The sequence below is a fragment of the Culex quinquefasciatus genome, chromosome 3, assembly GCF_015732765.1.
Source record: "Culex quinquefasciatus strain JHB chromosome 3, VPISU_Cqui_1.0_pri_paternal, whole genome shotgun sequence".
NCBI lineage: Eukaryota > Metazoa > Arthropoda > Insecta > Diptera > Culicidae > Culex > Culex quinquefasciatus.
Genome location: NC_051863.1, coordinates 32,358,735 through 32,381,213, shown reverse-complemented (window position 1 = coordinate 32,381,213; position 22,479 = coordinate 32,358,735). Strand labels below are relative to the sequence as shown.

At 37.2% G+C, this 22,479-nt stretch overlaps 2 protein-coding genes across 15 annotated transcripts in view; one reads left to right on the top strand and one right to left on the bottom strand.

The window, feature by feature from the left end:
- The window catches only part of LOC6047886 (protein fem-1 homolog CG6966), a 107,310-nt gene extending 92,402 nt beyond the window's left edge, over positions 1–14,908 (bottom strand). The window contains exon 1 of the mRNA XM_038260243.1: positions 13,738–14,908. Coding sequence (XP_038116171.1) covers positions 13,738–13,812 — 75 coding nt within the window. The 5' untranslated portion in view covers positions 13,813–14,908. The remainder of the gene's footprint in view (positions 1–13,737) is intronic.
- A 6,675-nt stretch (positions 14,909–21,583) lies between these two features.
- LOC6043265 (protein groucho) overlaps positions 21,584–22,479 on the top strand; it is a 384,958-nt gene continuing 384,062 nt past the window's right edge. For 11 of the 14 annotated variants that reach the window (XM_038265216.1, XM_038265215.1, XM_038265212.1 and 8 more), the window contains exon 1: positions 21,584–22,170. The gene's annotated coding sequence lies outside the window, so the exon portion shown is untranslated. The remainder of the gene's footprint in view (positions 22,171–22,479) is intronic. The other 3 variants (XM_038265213.1, XM_038265218.1, XM_038265217.1) reach the window with 3 other exon arrangements.

Here is a 22,479-nt window from a genome sequence, read left to right as displayed (position 1 = left end):
TCAACCCCATGCAATGTTGTCACACCCTGCAAATGCGACAACTGACCAAAGGAAATTTAGTCAGAGGACGTTTTATCACATGTCAATGACCGACTACTGCATACATTTTTTGGTGTAACTCGTGAATCCGGCAACCAAATTTAACCGAATTTTGGGACGCTGCACAGAATCGCCAGCCAAACAGAACGTGTTTGTTATTGTTAAACATTAAAACACGTTTTTCTCAGAACGTCAAAAAGCGACGTGCGACAAGATAGCACTAACACGTCCCACACAAAACAATATATTTTATATACGAACCGTAGATAATACCAATCCGCGTCACAACATTCCACCCATCCCGGAAAGGATTCCGTCGATTGGTTGACGATTTGCAGAAGGTCACAAGCTGCGTACAATAACGATTGGAGAAAATGACGCATCATCGCCAAACTCAGCTCCCCCCATGAGGAAGACGCCGAAGCGCTTCCTCGACACGGGGCTCTGCTCCGCTCAGCGACCAGCTCAGTCTGTTCAACTCCGTTCTAGGTGAGGAGCGAAATCGTGACCTGGCAAGTCTTCACCGGCACAAACCCCGGAAAACAACTCGCGAGGCTCCTCCAGCCTTCCATATTTGGAAAGTTGAACCTCGCCTGGTTGAGCCTTTTCCGGAGTCTACGATTCTTTTTGTTTCGTTAATCTGCCTAGCTGACGCGGGACAGGGGGAACTTCAAAGGGCGGGTTATCCATCGCAGAACAGCGAAACTGGTTTGAGGTTGCGGTTTTTTCGTGACAGTCACAATAACAAATCGAAATCAATTCCACGAAACTCGGGTAAACAAACACGTAAAAATCGATTCGACAGAAATTGAAATAGAAAGCCACGTTGGAGTGGCAAAATTGGTTTTGGGCGACGACAACGACATGTCGTTGGATTTTGTCGGGGAGCGAAATACGACCTTCTAAACGGATCCAATTGAATGCTTTGATGAGACATGGTTTGGGAAGGTTAACACGACAAGAAATTGATTGGCTCATTTCATCGATTAGTATTTTTGAAATGAAACAAGGAAATTAAGGAATATCTTCAAAAATCGTTAAAAAGGTAAACGAACGGCTAAAATTAGGAATATTCTGACAGCCACGCAAACAACATGCGAATGTCATAAAAATTTCATCTTATTTTTTTTTTTTATTTTTTTTTTGCCTTTCCTATTTATTTGCGCACACCGTTTTATTAAACAAGACAGTTTACTCACACCTGGTTTGTGTGTGTGCAATACATGAGGTGAAGGAACCTTCCACTACTGGCAAAGAGACCAGAGCATCGGAGTATTCGACGTGTGTTCGAGCATGTTTTATTCCATCCTGCCAGAAATAGCATAGGGGAAACTAACGTTTCAGAAAAAATCTTATTGTTTTAATATGACAAAAAATATCAAAAAAATCGCTTCGCTAGGAGACGGTGATTTTAGCGGATTGCAGACTGGATTTTCGCCATGTGATGTGATGATTGTCTAAGCCCAAGTTGCCTAGGAATCGACAATTGGGAATAGAACCAATTCCTCCTGAACTAGATTCTCATAACCATGGCAGCCGTCCATTGCCGTCCGCTCCCATCTCCACCGCGCATTAGGGACAAGGAAAGGGATTTGGAAGAAGGGAAGTGTTATGCTCCACTTTTTTCAGAGTATTAAGGGAAAATCTCCACGGTATCCTCACGGTATCCGTTTTTGCATTTTTTGTTAGAATTCTGCGTGTGTTCTCATTTCTAATGGGAAAGCTTTCAATTCTTCTCATCTTTTGTTGGATGAATAGGGCCGTGGCGGGATCGTGCTGCCATCTGGTTTTTTAAGTGCAGGAGTGGAACAGTGCTGAGTCATCGTCAAAAAAAAGAAGGAGTGGAAAAGTGCTGAGTCATCGTCTAAAATTAGACGGCTTCCTATCTCGCCCAACAAAATGAAGTCGATAAAGTAGTCGGTTTCGATGGAGAAAAAGTGGAAAACGTGGTCTAAAAAAAGCGACGCCATCCCCCTATTCTATCAGTCGCCCAGGCTATTTTTAACGAGGTATTTTCAGATTCAATTTCAACTGCGCTTGCAAATCTTGCATGCAATCTTGTTTGAATTCTGATATTCAACTTGCATACAATTTGATTCTTAGTCCGATTCTTGGATTCAACTACATCAGTCCCAGTCCTCCTCAAGCTACCAATGCTCCACGGTTAAGCAGAAAGCATTTTTGCTTGCCAATCTACAGGGGATCGAACCCCGCCGTGAGCTTCTAGTTTTTCATTTAATTAAAATTTTAATGAGCCCAGAAACTTTCTCGTTGGGAGCAGATGGGTATCGTACCCACTACCCAGGACCATTCGCTTATAAAGCAAACATCGTAACCATTCAGCCACGACCGCTCCCTGACAAAAATTATCAAAAAAATTGCATGTTAACAAGATTTCATGAACTCAAGTGAAATCCAAACCAGTTTAACTTAACAACTATATTTTTTTAAGTTTTTGTTCCTCGTTTCTAGACGGTGAAAAAGTGGAGTAAAACAAAAAAAATAAAAGTGTTACAGACATGGCCAATATAGCAAAGATCTAATATTTTTTTAAGTCTCTGCCATTTTCCCACGGCTACGTCACGACTGTCTTCCACATACAAGACGAGTGAAGTCAAAATAGAACCAAGATCAAACCAAGTTTTTTGCGCATGGCTTTTGAAAAGGTCGTATGCTGCGCATCGGACATAATTTACACATATTAAAACTTTTAAAAGTTTATGTTTTTTTTCTAAAAGATTTATAATTAATTTCGGATTTGAACTAGGAGAACAGTATTTAATTTCATCGAGCACCTTATATTGGCATATCAGTACTTTGATGTATTTAAAACTAGTTTAAATCATTTTCAAAGGAATTTTAATAAGTATTCTAAAAGCGCAAACCTAGGAAGCATCTAACGTGATTTATTTTGTTTCAAGAAATTTAAATCTATTTAATTTTTAGTTTAGTGTATTGTGTTGATTGTAAATATGGTCAAGTAGAACTTTGTAATATTCTGAAATTATACTCAAATAAATGTTAAACGAGGAAAACATTACGTAATACTTCTTATTATCTCAAATAAAAAAATAATGCAAGATAGTGAAAACTTCAAAAAATTGAAAAATAATTTCGTATAAATTTCATACTACCTTTTCAAAAACCACATGTAGGTAAATAATATTGACAGCGCCGCTGGCGGTGACTTGCGTGTCAGATCCTTGAATTTTCCTTGTATTGATTTTTTTTTACAAAATTATGTTTTATTTGACAAATCAACAATCAACTAATTTATCGTTATTTTCAGAAATTGTAAATTATTGAAATTCTCAACTATTTGATTTTTTATTCAGTAGTGGATAATTCAAATTATTAAAAATAATAAAAAAACCACTTTTATCGAAAATTATCTTAAAACGATGCACTTTTATCAAAATTTAACGGATGTCTAAAAAAATCTAATCTAATTATTCGCTCTACAGCATTGCCTTGGCGTTCTCGATTGCGAGATTCCTACTCGAAATTAGGTGTCCGAAGGTTTGGTTGTTGAGGCAACTGCAAACTTCTTTTTACACCTTAGCTTCCATCCCACCCCGGGATTCCAACTAACGACCTTTCGATTGTTAGTCCAACTGCCTACCAGCGACTCCACCGAGACAGGACCCAGGGAGACGACTACTGCACCTGGACTAAGCTAACGACCTAACCATTTTTTTAGGGTTAGTCCGCGGTCAACATTTACTTCCCGTTCGACGGAAGGCGTGATTAGACAAATCTCGTCTCGAAAAATGCCATCGGGACCTTCTGGGATCAAACTGGGCTTGCCAACTGGGTGAGAGGCATCTACGCTTATCCCTACATCCACGCTTACCCCTACATTTAGAATGCTAATTCAGTATCGGGACCACGCGGCCGCTTCTTACAAATTGAGTTGTTTCCAAATCCAAATAACTTGTCAAATGGACAAAGACCCAGCGCGTACCCAAGCCGCGATGGCACAGTGGTTAGCATTTTAAAATACCAATCAAGAGGACCTGGGATCGAAGCCCGGCTCTAGCAACTTTGATTTTTCGATGATTCACAGAGTATCAAGAATTTATATTTTTTTAACTTTCTAGTTGGGAGCAGATGGGGCTCGAACCAAGGACCATTCGCTTACCAAGCGAACAACGTAATCAGTCAGCCAGGCCGCTCCTCTATTTCGATGGCTAGCTTTGTTTTACATCCAAAAAGTTTTTGGATAAAATTCCGTTGCTCTTTCTTCAAAACATTACTAAAATATTTGGTTGTAAAGTGGGTTGAAAATTCAACTTTACATCGAATAATAAAGTTGAAAAATTTTTGCAACCAGTATTTCGATTTTTTGAAAAATTAGTATTGATTCAAAAATTTATTTCCATTTTTGTCCATTCTGGAAATTTCTGAAAAGTTGGCATTGATGTCCCCTAAAACCGATAAGAAAAAATAAGTTTTTTTTTGCAATCACAAAAAAAATTACCGTGTATCATTTTTATCAGTGTAGTCTGTGGATAAGGACTTTGTCGAAGACACCAAATTGATAAAAAAATCCTTCAAAAAATACAGATTTATGAATTTTCATAAATCATTTTGGTATGGACTTCTGCCAAATTTGTATAAAAAATTATATGGACCAACTAATGATGCAAAATGGTTTCTTTGGGCATACCGAAGTCACCAAAAAAGTTTCAGCCAGATTAGAAAATTCAAAAATTCAAATTGCAAAAAAAGACCGATTTCGTGAGAATTGCTCTTTAGTGAAAATTCCTTATTATAACCTGAAACTTTGCTATTTTTAGCACTTCTTCTGTTTTATTTGATAATATCTTGGCATTGACATCAAAATTCACTGAACAAAAATTGTCGCATGAAATGTTTTTTGTTTTTTCAATGTCCAATTAGCAAAATTGACACCAGAACGATTTATGAGTCATGTACCTTGTTAAATCCAACTTATGTTAAACAAATTTTCTGTAACAAGATGCAAAATCATGTTGAGATTAAGCTGCAAATCTGACTTTGTATAAATATTTTTTTTTAAATTGAAAATAAAGTATCATTATCAGTGCTGTATTTTTTGTTAATTTAATTTTATGAATATTGAAGCTTAAAAATCTTGTTTCACGAGGGACATAAAAGCGGTGTAGAAAAAGGTATGAAAATTTTCATAAAAATGACGATGATACCCCATTCTCTCCTATACGATACGAACCGTTGTGACCTTGGAGCGCAGATTTGCGCCGGCTGTAGGGTGCAAAAATATGAGTATTATTAATAAAAACAAAAACAGCCAAAACGGAATTATTCCCCGCACAAACATTCACACGAAAGGTGGTGTGTTCGGCAAAGTGGACAGGTTTATTGCACTTGTGTGTTGAATTGATAATGATGCTGAGTCACTTTGGTTGTGTGGCAGGATGTGTGGCTATACCTGTTCTAATGCGTCGTCTAGACTTGTACGGTATTATCGTGATCGTTTAAAAAAAAGGTGCTCTTAGCTGTTATCGACGAGTACACCCCGATTAAGGTTCGAGGCGTGATCGCTGCTTAATAGCATGATCCGCTGATCATGCTGACTTCCTTGTTCCCTGCACTTAAGCATACCGCAGAATATATGACACCCGGTCGTTAATCTTCGCTCCATACGTGGATGCAATACTAATTACGACCACTTGTGAACCTGTGAACAAAAACACTGATAAAAGCTCAGCCGGAGCGCTCGCTCACATACAGTTCTGCTCATGTATAAGTAACGCCGGCTTCACCGGGAGTAATCGTTGAAAAGGTCATGAAACCACAGAACCGTGTTTATCTTCCCTTCGCTCCCCAACTGGCCGCTTTGAGGAGTCCGGGTCCGACAAACTGTCTAGGCGGCAAGAGAACAAGCAGGCTCGTGTGCTGCTTGTCGAACACAACGGTTCAGCGTCTCTTCGGCGGACCGAATCGGGACTGGCTGACCTTCACGCGGCTTGTGTTGGGTATTTTGTACTGTTGGGAAGGTAATCCGTTTCCGGATTTGGGTTCAATTTTTTTCTCTCTCAAACTTATTGAACCATTCCCAGTGAGTATCCAAGTATTGATCGAACCCCTTCTCTGAGCTTCAAAAACCTAACCTTGCACCAAATTCGTTACCCAGGTCCCAAAAACCAGTGGACTGTGGGAAATTATAACCGCAGTGCAATTGCTGGCCGACCTCGTTCCAAACTGCCTCCCCCAGCAACAGCCAGCCTGGCGGCAATCTGTGTGGTGCACTTCACGCATCGCCAAGCTCCACAAAAAAAGGCTTTTTCCCTCCGTGCTCAACAACGACGAAAAAAACCTATTGCCAAACCGGCGACAATCGTCGTCGTCGTCGTCGTCGTCGTGCACCATTTGGGCGCGCTGAGTTCTTTCCCAACAGTCCTGTGCCTGTAGGGTCTAACGACTGCAGTTTTTCGCTAATATCCATGTGTTTAGTACAAAGAGTAGGGGCTCTACCTTAGTCGGTGCCACCAAAGCTTCGTGACTAATTTGGCGTGACTTGTGCGCCGATTTCTAACCCCTGGCGCGACCCATCGCGGCGCGCAGTTACATGATAATGGAGGTAATTTTACTTGCTTTCGTTGAAGAGTTGCACCGTAAATGACGGAGCAGTCAGGTGCAGCTTAGTTGGGTGCATTTTGCTATTGTTTTGATGAGATTTTAAGTGACTGATATTTTGTATGAATAACTGGCCCATTTAATGAGGCATGGAATATTGTGCCTTCGAATTACTAAAACTAGCAGCAGTTTGTAAATACCTCCTCACCACGATTGACGACAGTCGGCGCCACCACCCGGAAGCAGTGAGCACGGCCATCACGTGTGTCCTCCTGTCGCCAAGTCCTCGAACGTCAGCAGGCGTCCCGTTTCTCCGCACATGCTAGAAAATGCACACCAAAAATCCGTTTAATACCCGGGGAAATATTCCGCGTGGCTTGGTCACATTTTCCTCGTCCCTCCAGGGCTGACGCATGACGGTCAAACAAATGTGACCATGATGGGAGACACACCACAAGGCAGTCCCGGAGGTGATCAATTTTTCACGCGACAATTCCACGCGGCGTGGGGAGCATTTCCCGAACTTCTACCCCCTCAAGAAAATCGAAGGGAAGGGAAAGGGAAGGGAAACATCACGCGCCCCCACACGTAGGGCTGCATTCAATTGTTCAGAATACGACCAAATATTTGGTCTCCTTAATGAATTTGAACAGATAAATTGAATTGTTTACTCAAGAAATCGATTTTTCGAAAAAATGCCAAACTTTGAAGGTCTGTACCGAGCTCCAGGGTGCTCCAAATTTCAATGTTATATATACCAAAAGATGCGCAAGGATCTGGCCTACACGCCAATGATGTTGAAAATAAACGCTTCAGTGGCCAAAATGCCTCAAAAAGTGACATTTTTGAAAAAAATCTTTTTTTACGGGTTAAATCCCATTTAAAATTGAAAGGCGGAGCGCCAGCTCCTGTTACGTCCAATCAAGCTCATATTTTGGATTTTGGCTTAGTATGCCCACCAGAACAAACCCTTGAATGCCCGCCAAAAAGTCATTTTTGTTACATCCTACTGTCACATTATCATCAAGAAATCAATTTTATCAACTTGAAAACGGTTTACGATATTCGAATTTCATTAAATAAAGATAAGTTTCTTAAAAATTAAGTCAACTTTTTTTACGAACTTTTTTTTAACGTGAGTAAAAATCATATTTTTTCAAAAACTTGGCAACACTGCCAAATCAAATTTTACCAACTTGTGCTACACTGAAACCCCGATTGTTATAACACCAATTGTTGTCAAACGGACGAGGTCACTTTTTAGTTTGACACCCTCTTCCAACGGAGCTCATACACACTTCCAAACGTTTGACATGATAGTAAGTGTAGGTCCCGTGTAAAAAATGTCACTTCGTCAATTTTTATTTTGACTTACATAAAAAGATAGCATAATTATCATATCAATAAAAACAGAATTAAAAAAAAGGTTATTTTGCGCAACCATGCTTTTTTTGCTAAGTCCAATCAAGAATGGGTATTTTTCTAAGAGTGTATCGATTTTTTTCAGGAAAGTTCTAAGCAATATATAAAAAAACATTTATTTGATTTGTTGGCAATCATTTAAAACTTCACAAGTAAATTGTTGTTGAAAAACGTTTGTTTAAAGATTCATTACGAAACGTGGAATTCATGAATTTTAACGTTAATCGTTAATCGATGAATTTAATTGTTTTCATTTTTAACTTATGGCATGATTTATTCCTTTTCAAAAATTAGACTTTTATTTAATGTTTTGGTAACGTTGATTTTTTTTTATTTTTAATCAAGTAGGGTGGTTATTTAACGCATTTTACAAATTTTAAATTTTTAGACCTTAGATCGGATATACCTAGACGTGATTTTTTTGCAATTATTTTCCACTTCCACTTTTCATATAAAAAATAGTTCTGAAAAGTACATTTCTAGAGTATTTTTTTGAATAAGTCCTATAAGCATAATAAAGATAATAGCTTTTAGGAAATGTTTAATAAAAAATAAACTCTAGATTTTGAGTATCGTGTTAGCAGCAGTGCCGGGATGATGGATTTTTGTGGTGTTCTTTTTGTCCTGTATTCGTGATCGTGTTCAGAGTGCATAATTGGGAAAGGGGGCGCGTGGTCGTAGAAAATATTCGGAGTGAAAAGTGAATTTTGTGTGTGCCTTTTGTTTCGCTTTTTTGTCGTAAATTGTGTGCTACGACGAGGCCACGCGCTTGCCTTACTGAATTATTTGTGTCTTGAGCATCATTTTCGTTGAGTAATGTGTGTTTTAGGTGCTTGTGTAATCTTAATTCATTGTGTTGTGATTTTCACCATTGTCGAATGACAAAACAACCTCATTTTCATCGCCAAAAAACAGAAACGAAATAGTAGTTTATGCAACAAGCTGCAAAAAAAAAGATTTTTTTGGCATGAGTTGTAAGAGTGTTGAATAAATCAATATTGCAACAAGTTCCATCCAACTTTTTTTACAATTCCGAAAAACACCTTTTGAATGGAATCGTAAGTCAAATATCAATGTATTTAGTCATGTCAATTCACCGTTTAAATCAAAACAATGTTGCAAAGTATTACTTTTCAAAACAAGTTCAACTTTTCAGCATCCATTCTAGCTCTGAAAAGTAGAACTTTTCAGCATTTTGGTAGAAAAAAAGTAAGCTATTTCGTCATTCAAGAATGACAGGCAAAATAAGTAGTTTTACGACGGAATTGCAAAAGTACTTTTCAGCATCTTTTGAATTCTGAAAAGTTGTCTTGTCAGCACTTTTATCAAGTTTGTCAGTAATCGTGACGGCAAATTACATTCAAGTGGGGAAACAAGCTGTTTACTTAACACTGGAACGCCCAACGCATGTCCAACTTACAATCGGACGCCCAAGCCTCCCAAAAAAGTTGAAACGGTAACTTCAACTCGCTGGTTCTCGGGCATAACTCAACCAATCGGGACGATTGTTGTTTCCAGGGATTTGTAAGAATGTCTACACAGAAAAAAAAATGATGGTAATATTCATCAGGAAATGGTGACAGATTTTGTGGCAAAATAAATGATAAATTTTACCCCAGAAAATGATGAATATTCATCAGTTTTTGATGAATATTCATCAAGTTCACATTTTTACACATTTTTTATGTAATATTGCACAAATAAAGAGGTTATATTCAACCTACCAAATTTTCAACATTCTAAAATCCAACTTTTTTTTCTGTGTAGATGATTCTAAAATTTTGCAGAACTTGATTTGAACAAATCTGTAATTTCTGCGACCGAAAAAATCGTTCCTCCTTTTTTTTTTAAATTCCCCAAGCGGAATTTTTGTCGATTTTTTTTACACGCTAAAAAAAAGTTGGAACGATGTTTTTGATCGTAAAAATAACAGATTTGATCAAATTGAGTTCTGCAAAGCTCTAGGATCATCTAGATATCCAAACAAATCACTGAAAAAAAAAGAATCGTCCCGATTGGTTGAGTTATGCCCGAGAACCAGCGAGTTGATGTTAAAACGTTCCAACTTTTTTGGAGCCTTGGGCGTTGGAATGTTAATAAATCCAATTAGAAAGAAGTTTTCCGGAATTGGATAAAATATGTATTAAACTTTGCAACTTGTTGCATACACTACTATCGGTGGATTGCGTTTTTGGTTTTAAACCTGTATAACTCTATCTTCCTAATTCTCTCATGATCGTTTCTGAATTCAATTCGTCTAGCAAATTCGTCCAGTTGTCTTTCTAAATTGAAGGAAAGACGCAAAACGTTCACGACTCAACGATTTCCAGAACGCTGAAAACGATCAAAACAAGTTTCACACATCCGCCACGGGGTGGCCACATTTTAAATTCAATTGCAACCATGTGCCCCTGCAGTAAATAAGTTCACGGAACCACGATTCCCGCTTGACAAAAAAATCTATAATCACTTGCAGGCACCAACAGTTTCTGAAATTAGCACTTCAAATGCGTCCCAGGTTGGTTCCCGGAGTGGTGACCTTTGGTGCTCGCCATTGGTGCCATCACGTGGTCACGTGTGCCTTGCCGCGGTCACCACAGCAGCTCACGTTTGCTCCACTCTACGTGTCCTAATCGGATTAGCCGTAGGCTGGCCAGTATGAGTTTTTCTTTTCAGGTGAGAAAATCAGGTAAACAATATTGAAGTGCAATCACTTTTGGCAATTTCACACATATCTGAAGAGGGATTGCACTAATACATTTCAATTTTTGACGCGTCGCTATGTCTCACGCACAAGAGTAAAAGCAGCGCGTCAAAAATAAAGATGTATTAGTACAAACGATCTTCAGATATGAGTGGTGTGATAGTTGATTCGTCCTGAAAATTTTCACATTTTCACTCAAATCACAAAAAAAAAAATGCATATTAACAACAATGTCGTTGCACCTCTTGTCATGACCTAACCTAGAAGTCACCGAACGAAAACAAAAAATCAAACATCACTATCTCAAAAACACGACTTTTGTGGTTGTTTTGTGTTTACATGTGCATTCAGTCTTATCTTATCGCGTTTCCAGATGTCGTGGTTTTGCTTGCTCGTGAGTTTTTTTTTGCTTAGTGTCGTCGTCGTGACCGGCTGATGGCTTATGAATTATTGTTGTTAATGAGTGTGGTGCAAAACGCCGTAAATCATTAATCTCACAAACACATGTACGAGGAGGTATACTGTCTGTATTCGGACTTTTTTTTCACACCCAGTTTTGTAAACAAACATTATCAAAATTCAATTAAAGCTTTGCTTTGGAGGTGACTTGCGGATTTCAAACCAATTCATTAAATTGTGTCAAAAAAGATGATTAGAAAATATTTCAAATCACGATGTGACATAAAACAGCTGATTCAGCTGTAAAATCAAACAAAGAGTCGTTACTTAAGAGCGCTTGAAAAGCGCTCTCCAAAACCGTGACTAAAAGATCTCAAACTCAAACTAACGAGCACCACAACTATTGCACTACTGCTAACGACCGTGCTCGAATGTGTGTGAGTGTGAAGTAATGCAGCAGATAATAAAAACAACAACAAACAAACAGATAAATCTTAACGACCAACTTTGTTCCGTCACGATATGGTAGGCTTGGGTAGAGGAGGTGAGAAAAACATCAAACGGGCTAGAGATAGAAAATTCTCTCTCCTCTACAGGCAAACTCTCTTTCGACAGCTTTCAACAGCTGGCTCCCGTTGAGAAGGGGGTTCCACGAATAGATATTGAGACCGGAAAAAGTGATATTTGCCTTGATGAAGGTGAAACTGGTTGAGAGTTGATTACTCTTGAAATTAAAAAAAAAAAACTGGAATGAAAGTACCTTTTTGAGTAACAATAACTTTAACAAAATTACGAGCAAATTTTTATTAAAAATCGTAAGGCAAAAATAAATTATTTGATAAATTGTTAACCCATACCTTCCTAATTATACACAGTAAAAAAATATATGGTAATATTTTATCTGGGAATGAGTACATCTTTTATGTCAGACAAAATGTGTAATTTTCGCTATAAAATAATTTTCCGTAGTAACGCCACTTTAATTTAGGTAAAAAAAGGTAATTTTAAACCTTAGAATACTACACCTCCCAAATTAACATTTTTTTTACTGTATACAGTCCAGACTCGATTATCCGAAATTTTGATCATCCGTTTCGATTATCAAGAGGTTTGTATGCGACTTCAGATAACAATAATATTGATTTTTTTGTAATTAGAATAAAAACTGGTTTAAATTTTATGTTTATTTTTATATGTTTAAAAAAATCAATCAAATTGGAATTCATTTAGTTTTTGAGAACATAAAAAATAACAAAGTTTTTTATTCAAGAATATAAAAAATACACTTAGTTTCGCATTTCAAGATCTTAAAAAAAAGCAAAAAAATATCACAACATGCTTTATGCATTATTACAGTTTTACTGTTGTAAAAAATAAAACCTAGAAAATATCAATAAATTACGTTAAATACGTCTTTTTCCTTTCCCTGGTCTTAAAATTTTTAAGAAAACCATTTGACCATTTGATAAAAAATTAAAAAAAGGTTGTAAAATATAATTTTTAAAATTTAAATTAGAAATTATGAAATTAAATTGGCAATAACCTTAAACGCTTCAAATAAACTAAAATGGTTAATTAGTTTATGATCGGTTCAAGGTCAAGAAGTTTCAGCGTTTTTTTTGTAAATCTTTAGGCCAATGCAATTTTTTCATGTTTTTGTCTCCCCGCTTCAAAATATCCTTAAAAAATCAGTATTGCTCGAAATTTAAATTTTCAATGAAAAATCATGCAAAATCGATTCTTAAACATTTAAGATTGATTTATGTACTTGAAATGAAATAAGTCTATTTAATTTTTATACAAATTTTGTTTTTCGTTCAAATAGATCGGAAAGTGTCGTAAAGCTTTAGGAAAATAAATATATTTTCATTTATTTATTGATGGTTTGCAATTTCGTGAAAAAAAGCGTAGAATAAGCTGTAATAATATTAAAAGCATTTAAATTTACTTTTTGCATAATAATTTCGAAAATTTTGGCTTAGCACTTTTTTTAAAGTCATGTTTACTCCGTCAAAAATGCTCCAGAAAATCATCAGTCAACATTAAAAACTTTTTGATGGTTCCTCACATTAATTCAGCTCTGGCCCAAGCTTGAACTGGAGTTAACGCGAGCGAAGCGGGAGAAAAGAAAAGAGTCTGTATTAAAGAGAGTTGCTCTCTCGCTCACTGTCTTGCGGAAATTAAGAAAACAACAACAAGTCGTTGTCCATTTTTTCAGTTTTGCAAGTGGCTTGAAGTTGAAGTGAAATTTAATATTTTGCGAGATATTTTGTAAAAGTCATTTTATCTAATTTTCAGTCGCAACAAAAATCTGGATCACGTTGGTAAAATAAAATTTTCAATCATTCCAATTCGAGTTTAAAGCGAGCTATCATATCTATTCTTATAACTTTTCACCCAGCTCCTACAAATCTATGTTTTGAACGTCATCCCGATGGGCGTGTGAAGAGAGAAATTTGAGAGCCGCACCATCCAGAACACCATTATGTAACAAGTTTCAACCTTGGCCGGAGTGTATCCTCCTTTCCAGAGTCTTGTATGTCGTGTAAAGAATTGACGATCCTTTGTCGTCGTTGTCGTCTTGGGAGACCTACCTTCAGCACAACCAGGTTGCCGTCCCGAGCCGCGTTGAAAACGTTCTCTTTGTTATCCATCGCTGTTGCTAGCATCTAACAACACGCCGTACACGCACTGTGCACACAGACACACCTACGCACACACAGCTAGATTCACGTGCTTGAACACACACGCTAGCACCCTCAGATGGGAGATACAGAAGGGGGGAACAGGCCCAAAATATTCGAGAACTTTTATCCCCTTTTTCACTTTGCTTTCTCTTCTATTGGCTCTTTTCGAACCTTTTTCTTAGCTTCTTTTGTGTGATGTGTTTCTTCTTATTCTTGCTCACGCTTCTAATGTTTGACTTTCTTTGTATTTTACTTCACTTGGTGGACACTTTTTTACATGTACTGCATGCAATTTTCGCTGTTGAACACATTGGCTTGCGGCATTTACATTGCACTTCCTGCTTTCACACTAAAGTGACACCTTCTTGTTGGGCCGATCGCAGCGCCACTCCGTCATCCAGGCGTGGCCGAGGGTGGAAACAACACAAAATCACCAAATTTCAAGGGATCTCTTCTACAAACTAGTTTTGTTTGTATTCCTGGAAGCTTAGACTCACACACGAACACACCTTCGCAGGATCAAACAGATGGTTTCCAGCAGTGCTGGTGCACACACCAAGACAGGATCGATTATTTTCTTTCGATTCTTTTCCTTCTATCCTTCTCCTCTCACGATGTTAGGTTATCCTTTGTTTCGTTGAGGTTTGTTCTTTGCACCAAAGCTTGTACGCTTTTCTTTGTCACAAAGTTCCAAGTTCTTGAAAATTGCTCAAAATTTTTGGGTCAGTACATCCGGAATTACAACACTTCCGGAAGTGCAAAATTTCTACGCGAGCCTTAACAAGAACTTTCGTAACTTCGGCTATCCCCGTGAACACAGACTCCAACTCCGTTGCTACTCTCCACTTACAACGCCCTTTCCAGCGACGGTACGATGCGCGCGAGAGAGAGAGTTCAACAACTTTTAGAACCAGTTTAAACTTCTGGGCAGAGAACGCACTTTCCCTTTGTGTATCACAAAGGTCTACTACCACAGAACTTCCAGGAGTGATGGCTTGATGTTCAGCTAGGTGGTGGATTTGTTTTTGTTTTCTCACTGCGAACCCAACGAATGCGAGCGAGCAACTGAACAACCCCCAGCTGGTAACGCGGCGGTTCGGTGCTGGCTCGAGTTCAGGACAACGTGTAACGGAAAGAGTTCTGCGGCGTATGTAGTGGTGTGACTTGGCAACGCCGCCCGTTTTCTCGCTCATTTGCAGGAAACTGGCAACGTCGACCGTTGCGGCGTTGTTGAACGGGTAATATGGTAACGGGTGAACGCCGATCAGATTTGGGAATCTTTTAAAACATTCAGCATTTTTTAGGAAAATCAGATGCCCTCTAAAAAATTTTAATATTATTTTGAAGCTTTTAAAATATTCTTAACAATTTATATAAATCGTACAAATTAGGTCTTTAAAGAATATTGGACTTTTTGCTATGAACATGGCATTCCCGTCATCATAAATCGATTTCCGGTCAGAACGCGTTTGACATACGTACATGCCCGACTACCGTACACATTTGTAATTATAACTCGGAACTGCGGGATCAAATTCAACCAAACTTCGGGCCAATGCACAAAATGGTTTGTTTTTTGCAAGTGTTGGTTTGATTTATCAAAGTTTTTTCTGATTAAATTTTGTTTTAATAACTATGCGAAAACATCAAATCGAAAAGAAAATTGAACACACTCCATCCACCAAAGAATTAACAAATAAAAATTGATTTTTGCTAAAATAAAGAACACTCAATGAAAATTACCCCACTCATCCAATTTCGTCCAACAGTCGATCGCTCCATCGACGCCGCGCGAGAACCAGAAAAGCAAACGAAAATAACTCCGCGGCTGCCTTTTGGACTCTCGGCCTGCTATTCTTGGTTGGGTGTCCAACTGGTTGCTGTGTTGGTTCAAAATAAACGGAAATGGCGCTGTGTGTACTCGGTACTGCACAAACACCAACTCACGCCGGGTGTGTTTGCGGGTGGTGGCGCGCATGTGGTGTGATGTGTGCTGCGCAATAAAAATATACACCAGAGGAAGGCAGACACTAATACTCTGTCGGCAAAGAGAGACTCGTTTCGTTACACTGCGAGTTCCACGTTTAACGGAAGCGGAAAAACGCGAGTAAATTTCGAGAAGAAACGATAGGTTTGTTTCGTGTTGGGTGTTTGTTACGCTAGACGCTACCAGATGTCGGTAATTGTGAGTCGAACAAATTTATCGTTTTTGTGAATAATTAAATTTCTTCCAATTGGGTACTAAAGCCCTATGTAGGGTAAATTCTCGTATGTTTGGCAGGTTAAGCTTTCGCTCCTAACTCCATCCAATTTGCTGATTAACACTATTTAAACATTTAATTTTGCAAAACTTTTTAAAGAAACTTGCTTGCTCACATCTCATTTGGGCTATTTATCACTCGATTTCAGTTGAAAACGCTTTTAATTAGCTTTAATTGAATGTCAAAGTTCTGACCTGCAAACATTAGAGCTGGAATTAGATGCTACTCCCCAAAATTTTTATGTACAACGGTAAAAAACACGATTAAAAACCATTTCTGACCACTTTTTTCATTTTAATATTGACAAGACAACATTCTTTCGATGAATCAACTATGGTCCCCTAGGAACGAGCTGTCAAGTAGGAACTTTTCTGTCAAAAAGGACCGCGAGGTTAATTTTTCCAAATTGATTTTAAAATCCATTTTAAACTCTTTGTGATCATACAAAGGGTCATTGTACTCAGAAAAATAAGCTTAATCGCTGTAAACAATAATATCAGCAATCTAAGCTTCATTTTAGGACCCATTTACATATTTCATTACTACCAACTGCATACTATTTTATTTCTAAAATAATTCTTGATGGAGGCCTCTAAGATGGAATGAACAGCTTTTTTTAATTTTTGAACAGCTTTTTTTAATTTTTGAACAAGCTCATAATGTTTGAATAAAAAATAAATATGTTAACATGCATTATTGTTTATTTTTAAGGTCATTGCGAATACTTGTAAAGATTACATCCAAACCAAATTTTTTATTTTTGTTTCTTGGGTCTGTTTAAAACCACCTTGAGTTAGGGGTCACCTATTCTGCCCACCATTGAAAAAACGGCTAATATCCACTTTTGGCAAAAATGAGATATTAGCACCAGGTTGTAGAGGATATTCCAACGCATCTTCTGAACCTTGAATTTCATAGAAATAATGTTTAGATTTGGCTGCCGATGCGAAAAACCAAATGGCTAATATGCCACTCTTATGGGAAATTGCCTTGACGGAGATTTTGTGACAAACACTAAAACGCGTTTTTCTCGGAATACTTGATTTGGCATAATAGCCGAATTTTCAATTATGGGCAGTATTCTCTTCCCTTTTTCTTTCAAAATTTGATCGAAAAAATAAAGGGCGATATTTTTTTAAAAGAAAATACTTCTAGATAGAACGGAATCAGAATTCATTTTTTACGTCTCCCCCATCCTTCACAATTTCACAAAAAAAAAAGTTAAAAAATATTGCTGAAAATAGAAATTTCAAGGAATAAGTCTTTTTCAATCAAAGATAATTTATTTTGAATACATTTTACAACGTTTTCTTTTGCATTTATAACCAAAACAGCCACCTTTAGGATTTGAAAAAAAAATATGGGAAAAGAGTGTTCATATGAAGTCTTTGCAAACTTTGCAAATTCTTACATAGTGATTAAATTGTATGTACAAAATAGAATTATGCTCCAAATATGAATGTTTTTTGACTTCAGTCGAAGTCGAGGATCTTAAAAAAGGTATGTTAATTTTAATTTTCAATTTCACGGAACGAAATATTTTTAACTGCTCTAAAAAATAAATCTAAGTTTCCAATTGCAAGCATGATTTGCAAAATTATTATGCATAGAGTGTCAAAAGATGCTTAAACTACCGGTTATGTTTCTGCAAATGTTTCTTTACATTTCCTCATATATTGTTTCATCGAAAATGAAAATTTTATCCCGCTTTGTACTTTTTTTTTATTGCACTATCACAGCTAAAAAAGTTGTAATCCAGCTGCGTGTAAAAGATCTGGGTGTAAATTAAATATTGCATTAATTTATGCAATTTTATGTGATTTTACACCCTGAAATTTGCAGCCCATCAGTATAGGAAACCTACCTGACCGAAATGTCAAGCTCATATATGCGTTTATCTTTACAGTTTTTCGTCGGTCTGATGACCGAGTGGGCTAAGGCGCCAGTCCTTCCTGTTGGTGCTGAGTTTGAATCCCGTCGGTTGCATTTTTTTTGTGTTTGCAAAAAATGCACATGCAGTGTGTAATATTAAGTGTTTATTTTGACGAAGGTGATGTGCATGCTTTTGCATGCGATTTTACCATCGGATTTTTTGCTGTGTACAAAACACATTTAATACAATTTAAAAGCGCTCGTTGGTGTTTTATCAATGAAAGTTTTAAGGTTTTTATGCTGGTTAAGTTGTAACTTCTTGATCCGAAATTTACGAAATTTTGAAATTATGATCTTAAAATTTAATGGTCTCAAGAATAAAAAAAATCTTATGAATGATATCGAAAACAAACTCAAGTTTATAAGTGATTTGAACAACTCGTCGCTTGTGTGCTGTCTTGTTTCACAAGATAGCACACAAGTGACGATTTGTCAAGTTTCGTGAAATTTCTGTTAGATAAGGTGTTTCGGACTTATGTTCTCCATGAAATTTGCAATTTTTGAGCGTGAAAAATCGCTAAGCCTGACCATAAACCTTGAAAAAAATTGCAATGAATCAAATTAAAATATAAAAATATACATGAAAAAGCCTAACATTATTAAGTTCATTTCTTTTAATGAATAATAATAAAGTATGATAGAATCCTAACTTTTATATTTATTAATTTATTACATTTATTCCACATGGGCTCATGGGCTTTAAAACATGTGTCATAATTTATTCAAACATGATTACACCTTATGCCTACATCTACATCTGCAGTGAGAGTGATTGTCAAAACAGACAGTACATTTGATTCAAAAAGTTTAAGACAACCTTGCGAATGGAAGAATATCTTTATAATAAGTTTTTATCGGAACTTTTGGAACAATATAAACAAATCGGTTTTTTTTCAGACATCGAATCAAATAACTAAGGAGCCGAAAAGTTTTTCAAAGATTATTTTTTAGGAATAAATAAAATTAAAGAATGCATTCTTATCACAATTTTTGAAATAAAAAAAATTGTTTTGAACAATATATTTGAAATAAACTTAAAAACAATCAATGCAAGTTCTTAAACCTCTTCTTAAAGCCAAATGCAAATTTAATTTATTTTTATCTATCTCCTTAAAAATTTCTCAAAGCTAAACAAATGGAATTGAATAAAACTCCTTCCATCGATTGTAAACAACTAAGAATACTTTTATAACATTTAATTTTGGATTTTTTGAATCAAACAGTAATTAGGGGAACTATACCCTTTCTCAGCCTATTTCTTTTATCGGCCTATCAGCACTTTGATCATGAATTACAGCTTATATAAAGTGTTTTTGACTGTTCCAAAGTAATAAATAGCTCAAATAAAAGTGAGCAAGCAACTCTCCATTGTTGAAACATCTGAAAATGTTGATTTAATAGCAGAAACGGCAAAAGCGATGAGAATTGGTCGAACGGCTTAGTGTGATTAACATGGGTATATTTCCCCTAATAAGCCTATAAATATTTTTTGGAGTCACAGAACTTTACGACTTGTCATAGTTCAATAGCGATGAGTTCAGCGATGACCTAAACATGTTAGGGTACCAAAAGTTGCGTATTTTAATTACGAAAATTTTGGTCATCGCTGAAATTTTTAAGTCATCGCAGTTTTAGTGAAAAAAGATATTTTTTGCGAACTTCGTCATTTTCCTGTCTTTGCGCGTGGCGCGTCGAAAAACTCAGTTTTTATTTTCAAAAAATCATATCTCAGAAACATACTGTTTGGCATCGCAAGTTTTAGTGATATGTTATGTGAAATTTTTCGAGGAATCCGATAAAAATATTTTCAGACATAGGCTCTTTGGTCCAGACACGGTCAAAACGCCATTTTAAGTTTTCATAGGACTTTTTGAAACGTTAAGATAGATTTTTGAAACTTTTTACTATTTTTCTCAAAAAGCCAAACCAATCATCTTTCTTTTGCGTCTAAGACAGCTAAAATCGTATGAAATGACGCGGAGATATGATTTTTTGAAAAAAAAAGTGTTTTTTGCAAAAAATGACGAAAATTGCCATTTTCTGAACCACCCTAGCACGATGTAGGTCAACCTAATGGCCAAACAAAAAAATACGGGTCTTATTATTTTGGCCAAGGAACCCCCAGAAAAATTTCTGATCGGAGAACTTTTTTTCAGATTAGGCTCTTTTTAAATGGAATTGGGTACTAAAGCCCTATGTCAATTTTTATGTACAACGGTAAAAAACACGATTAAAAACCATTTCTGATCACTTTTTTTCATTTTAACGCAATTTTTTTTTTGACAAGACAACATTTTTTCGATGGATCAACTATGGTCCCCTTGGAACGAGCTGTCAAGTAGGAGCTTTTCTGTCAAGAAGAACCGCGAGGTTAATTTTTCAAAATTGATTTAAAAATCAATTTTAAACTTTTTGTGGTCGTACAAAGGGTCATTGTACTCAGAAAAATATGCTTTATCGCTGCAATCAATAATATCACCAATCTAAGCTTCATTTTAGGACCCAATTGCTGTATGGATATAAATACTGTTTTCCTTCAAACTTAATTTTTTGAAAACTAATTCATGTGAAACAAAAGTTGTGTTTTTTAATACTCCTGACTCAAGGCGGTTTCAAAAAAACCCTAAATGCAAAAGCTGGAAATTTGGTTTATTGAACCTTTCAAAAAAAAAAAAACAAAAAAAACAAAAAGAACTCTAAAACTGTACTGCCCATGTTCGCATAAACCAAATGCATTTTTACCGATTTTGAGTTAGATGTTGGTTTTTTATGTTATTCTATGTTACACTAAGAATATTTATCACTGTGTTCAAATATGTGTCCAAGCTATATCCACCTGAACACATCTTTTTGATTATGATTTGACTCGTTCATCTGTTTGTATCTGTTTGGAATATATTGAACATTGTTTATTTCTGCATTTTGAATCAAATTTGTAATTTTTGGAACACAAATCGGGATAGTCGTGAAAATTGCACACTTTCCAATCACCGAGGTTGCACCGTTCCATAGCGTTTTGCAGATAAATAATATCCCCAACAAGCCCCCCGCACAGAAATCTGGCAAATCGACTGACGCGAGCAGCGCCACTGAGAGCCGCTAGAGAATGCTGAACAATAACGGTTCTCTCTCACCGCGCCGCTTTCCGTTCCTGTTGCTCATGCTCAGAAGAGCGCGCGCTCTCATTAAATGCGACCGAGCGGCCATCTTTGCTCTCTCTGTTTACCAACAAGTGCGTGGTTTTCCTCCCCTCACCTTCGCGGGTTTCTTCTGTGGGGGGTCAGTAGATGGAGGCGCCAGGTTTTTTGTTATATTTTGTTGGGGTTTTGTTTATGTTTTAATAAGATATTTTTGTTTAAATTTCTTAAACTTTTGATTTTGATTCGAATTTAATAAATTTTCGTATTGTTTTGTTTACCTTCAGTTTTTATTACCCACTCTTTCCGCGAACCAGCGCCAACACGTGAGCAGTCGCGCTCCCCATTTCTGGCTCGTTCTCTCGGCTCTCGCACAGCTCGCGAGAGTTCCCACGAGAATACCGGCACAAACCCAAAACCGGCGGCCACGAGCTTAGTCGCACTGGGGATCCCGTTGGAAGTCGTTCGGAGTCGTAGTCGTCGTCGGTTTCGTCGAATTTCCGTGCGTCAAAAAACCGTTTCGCTCGTGTCACGCGCGCGCTCGCTCCTGTCACGGCGGTGGTCCGAGGTTTGAACCCCGCGTTGAGACTTTTTTTAACTTGGTTGGTGAGTGTGCGAGTTTCGGATGTTGTGACCGCAAGTTCGGAGCTATATCTGGGAAAGGAAAATCTGTGTTTATTATTACTCGCGGTTTTGCGGTAATTGACCAGGCCAAGTAAAGTGTCAAAAAGCCGCGCGCGGAACACACACACTCTGTCACGTGCGTGTTTGTGTGTGTGTTCGGTTTGGGGTACGATATTATTATGCAAATGCGCAAAAGAAGAAGTGTGTCTGGCTTTTGAGCAGATTTTGCGGTGTCGTTTATCCAGAGTCTGAGGAGAGAGAGAGTTTGTGTGGTTGATGATGTGCTGATTGGGTGGTGAAGGTGCGGTACACTTTGGGGTCGTCACGACATTCTAGTGAGAGGGAGAGAGAGAAAGAGCAAACGAGTGTCAAAGTGCTTAGCGGAGGTGAGAAATGCCATTTTAAACATGTTTGGATAAGTACACAACAAAACACACACACAGACACATTGTGGGAGCTCATAAACAAGTACTTCGAAAAACATCTATATCGGCTATTATTACTAGTGTTGGTGTTATTGTACCAAACAAACACAACTACAACTAATGTTCTATTGTTTTCAAATAATTGACCCTAGGATGTGTGAGTGTGTCTTGATTATATAAACCGAGCAATTTACCGTTCCCATGACGAATCTGTGTTGGTTTACCACAAGCAGATTGACCTAATGGATTCTCTCAATTAGTTAATTAAAA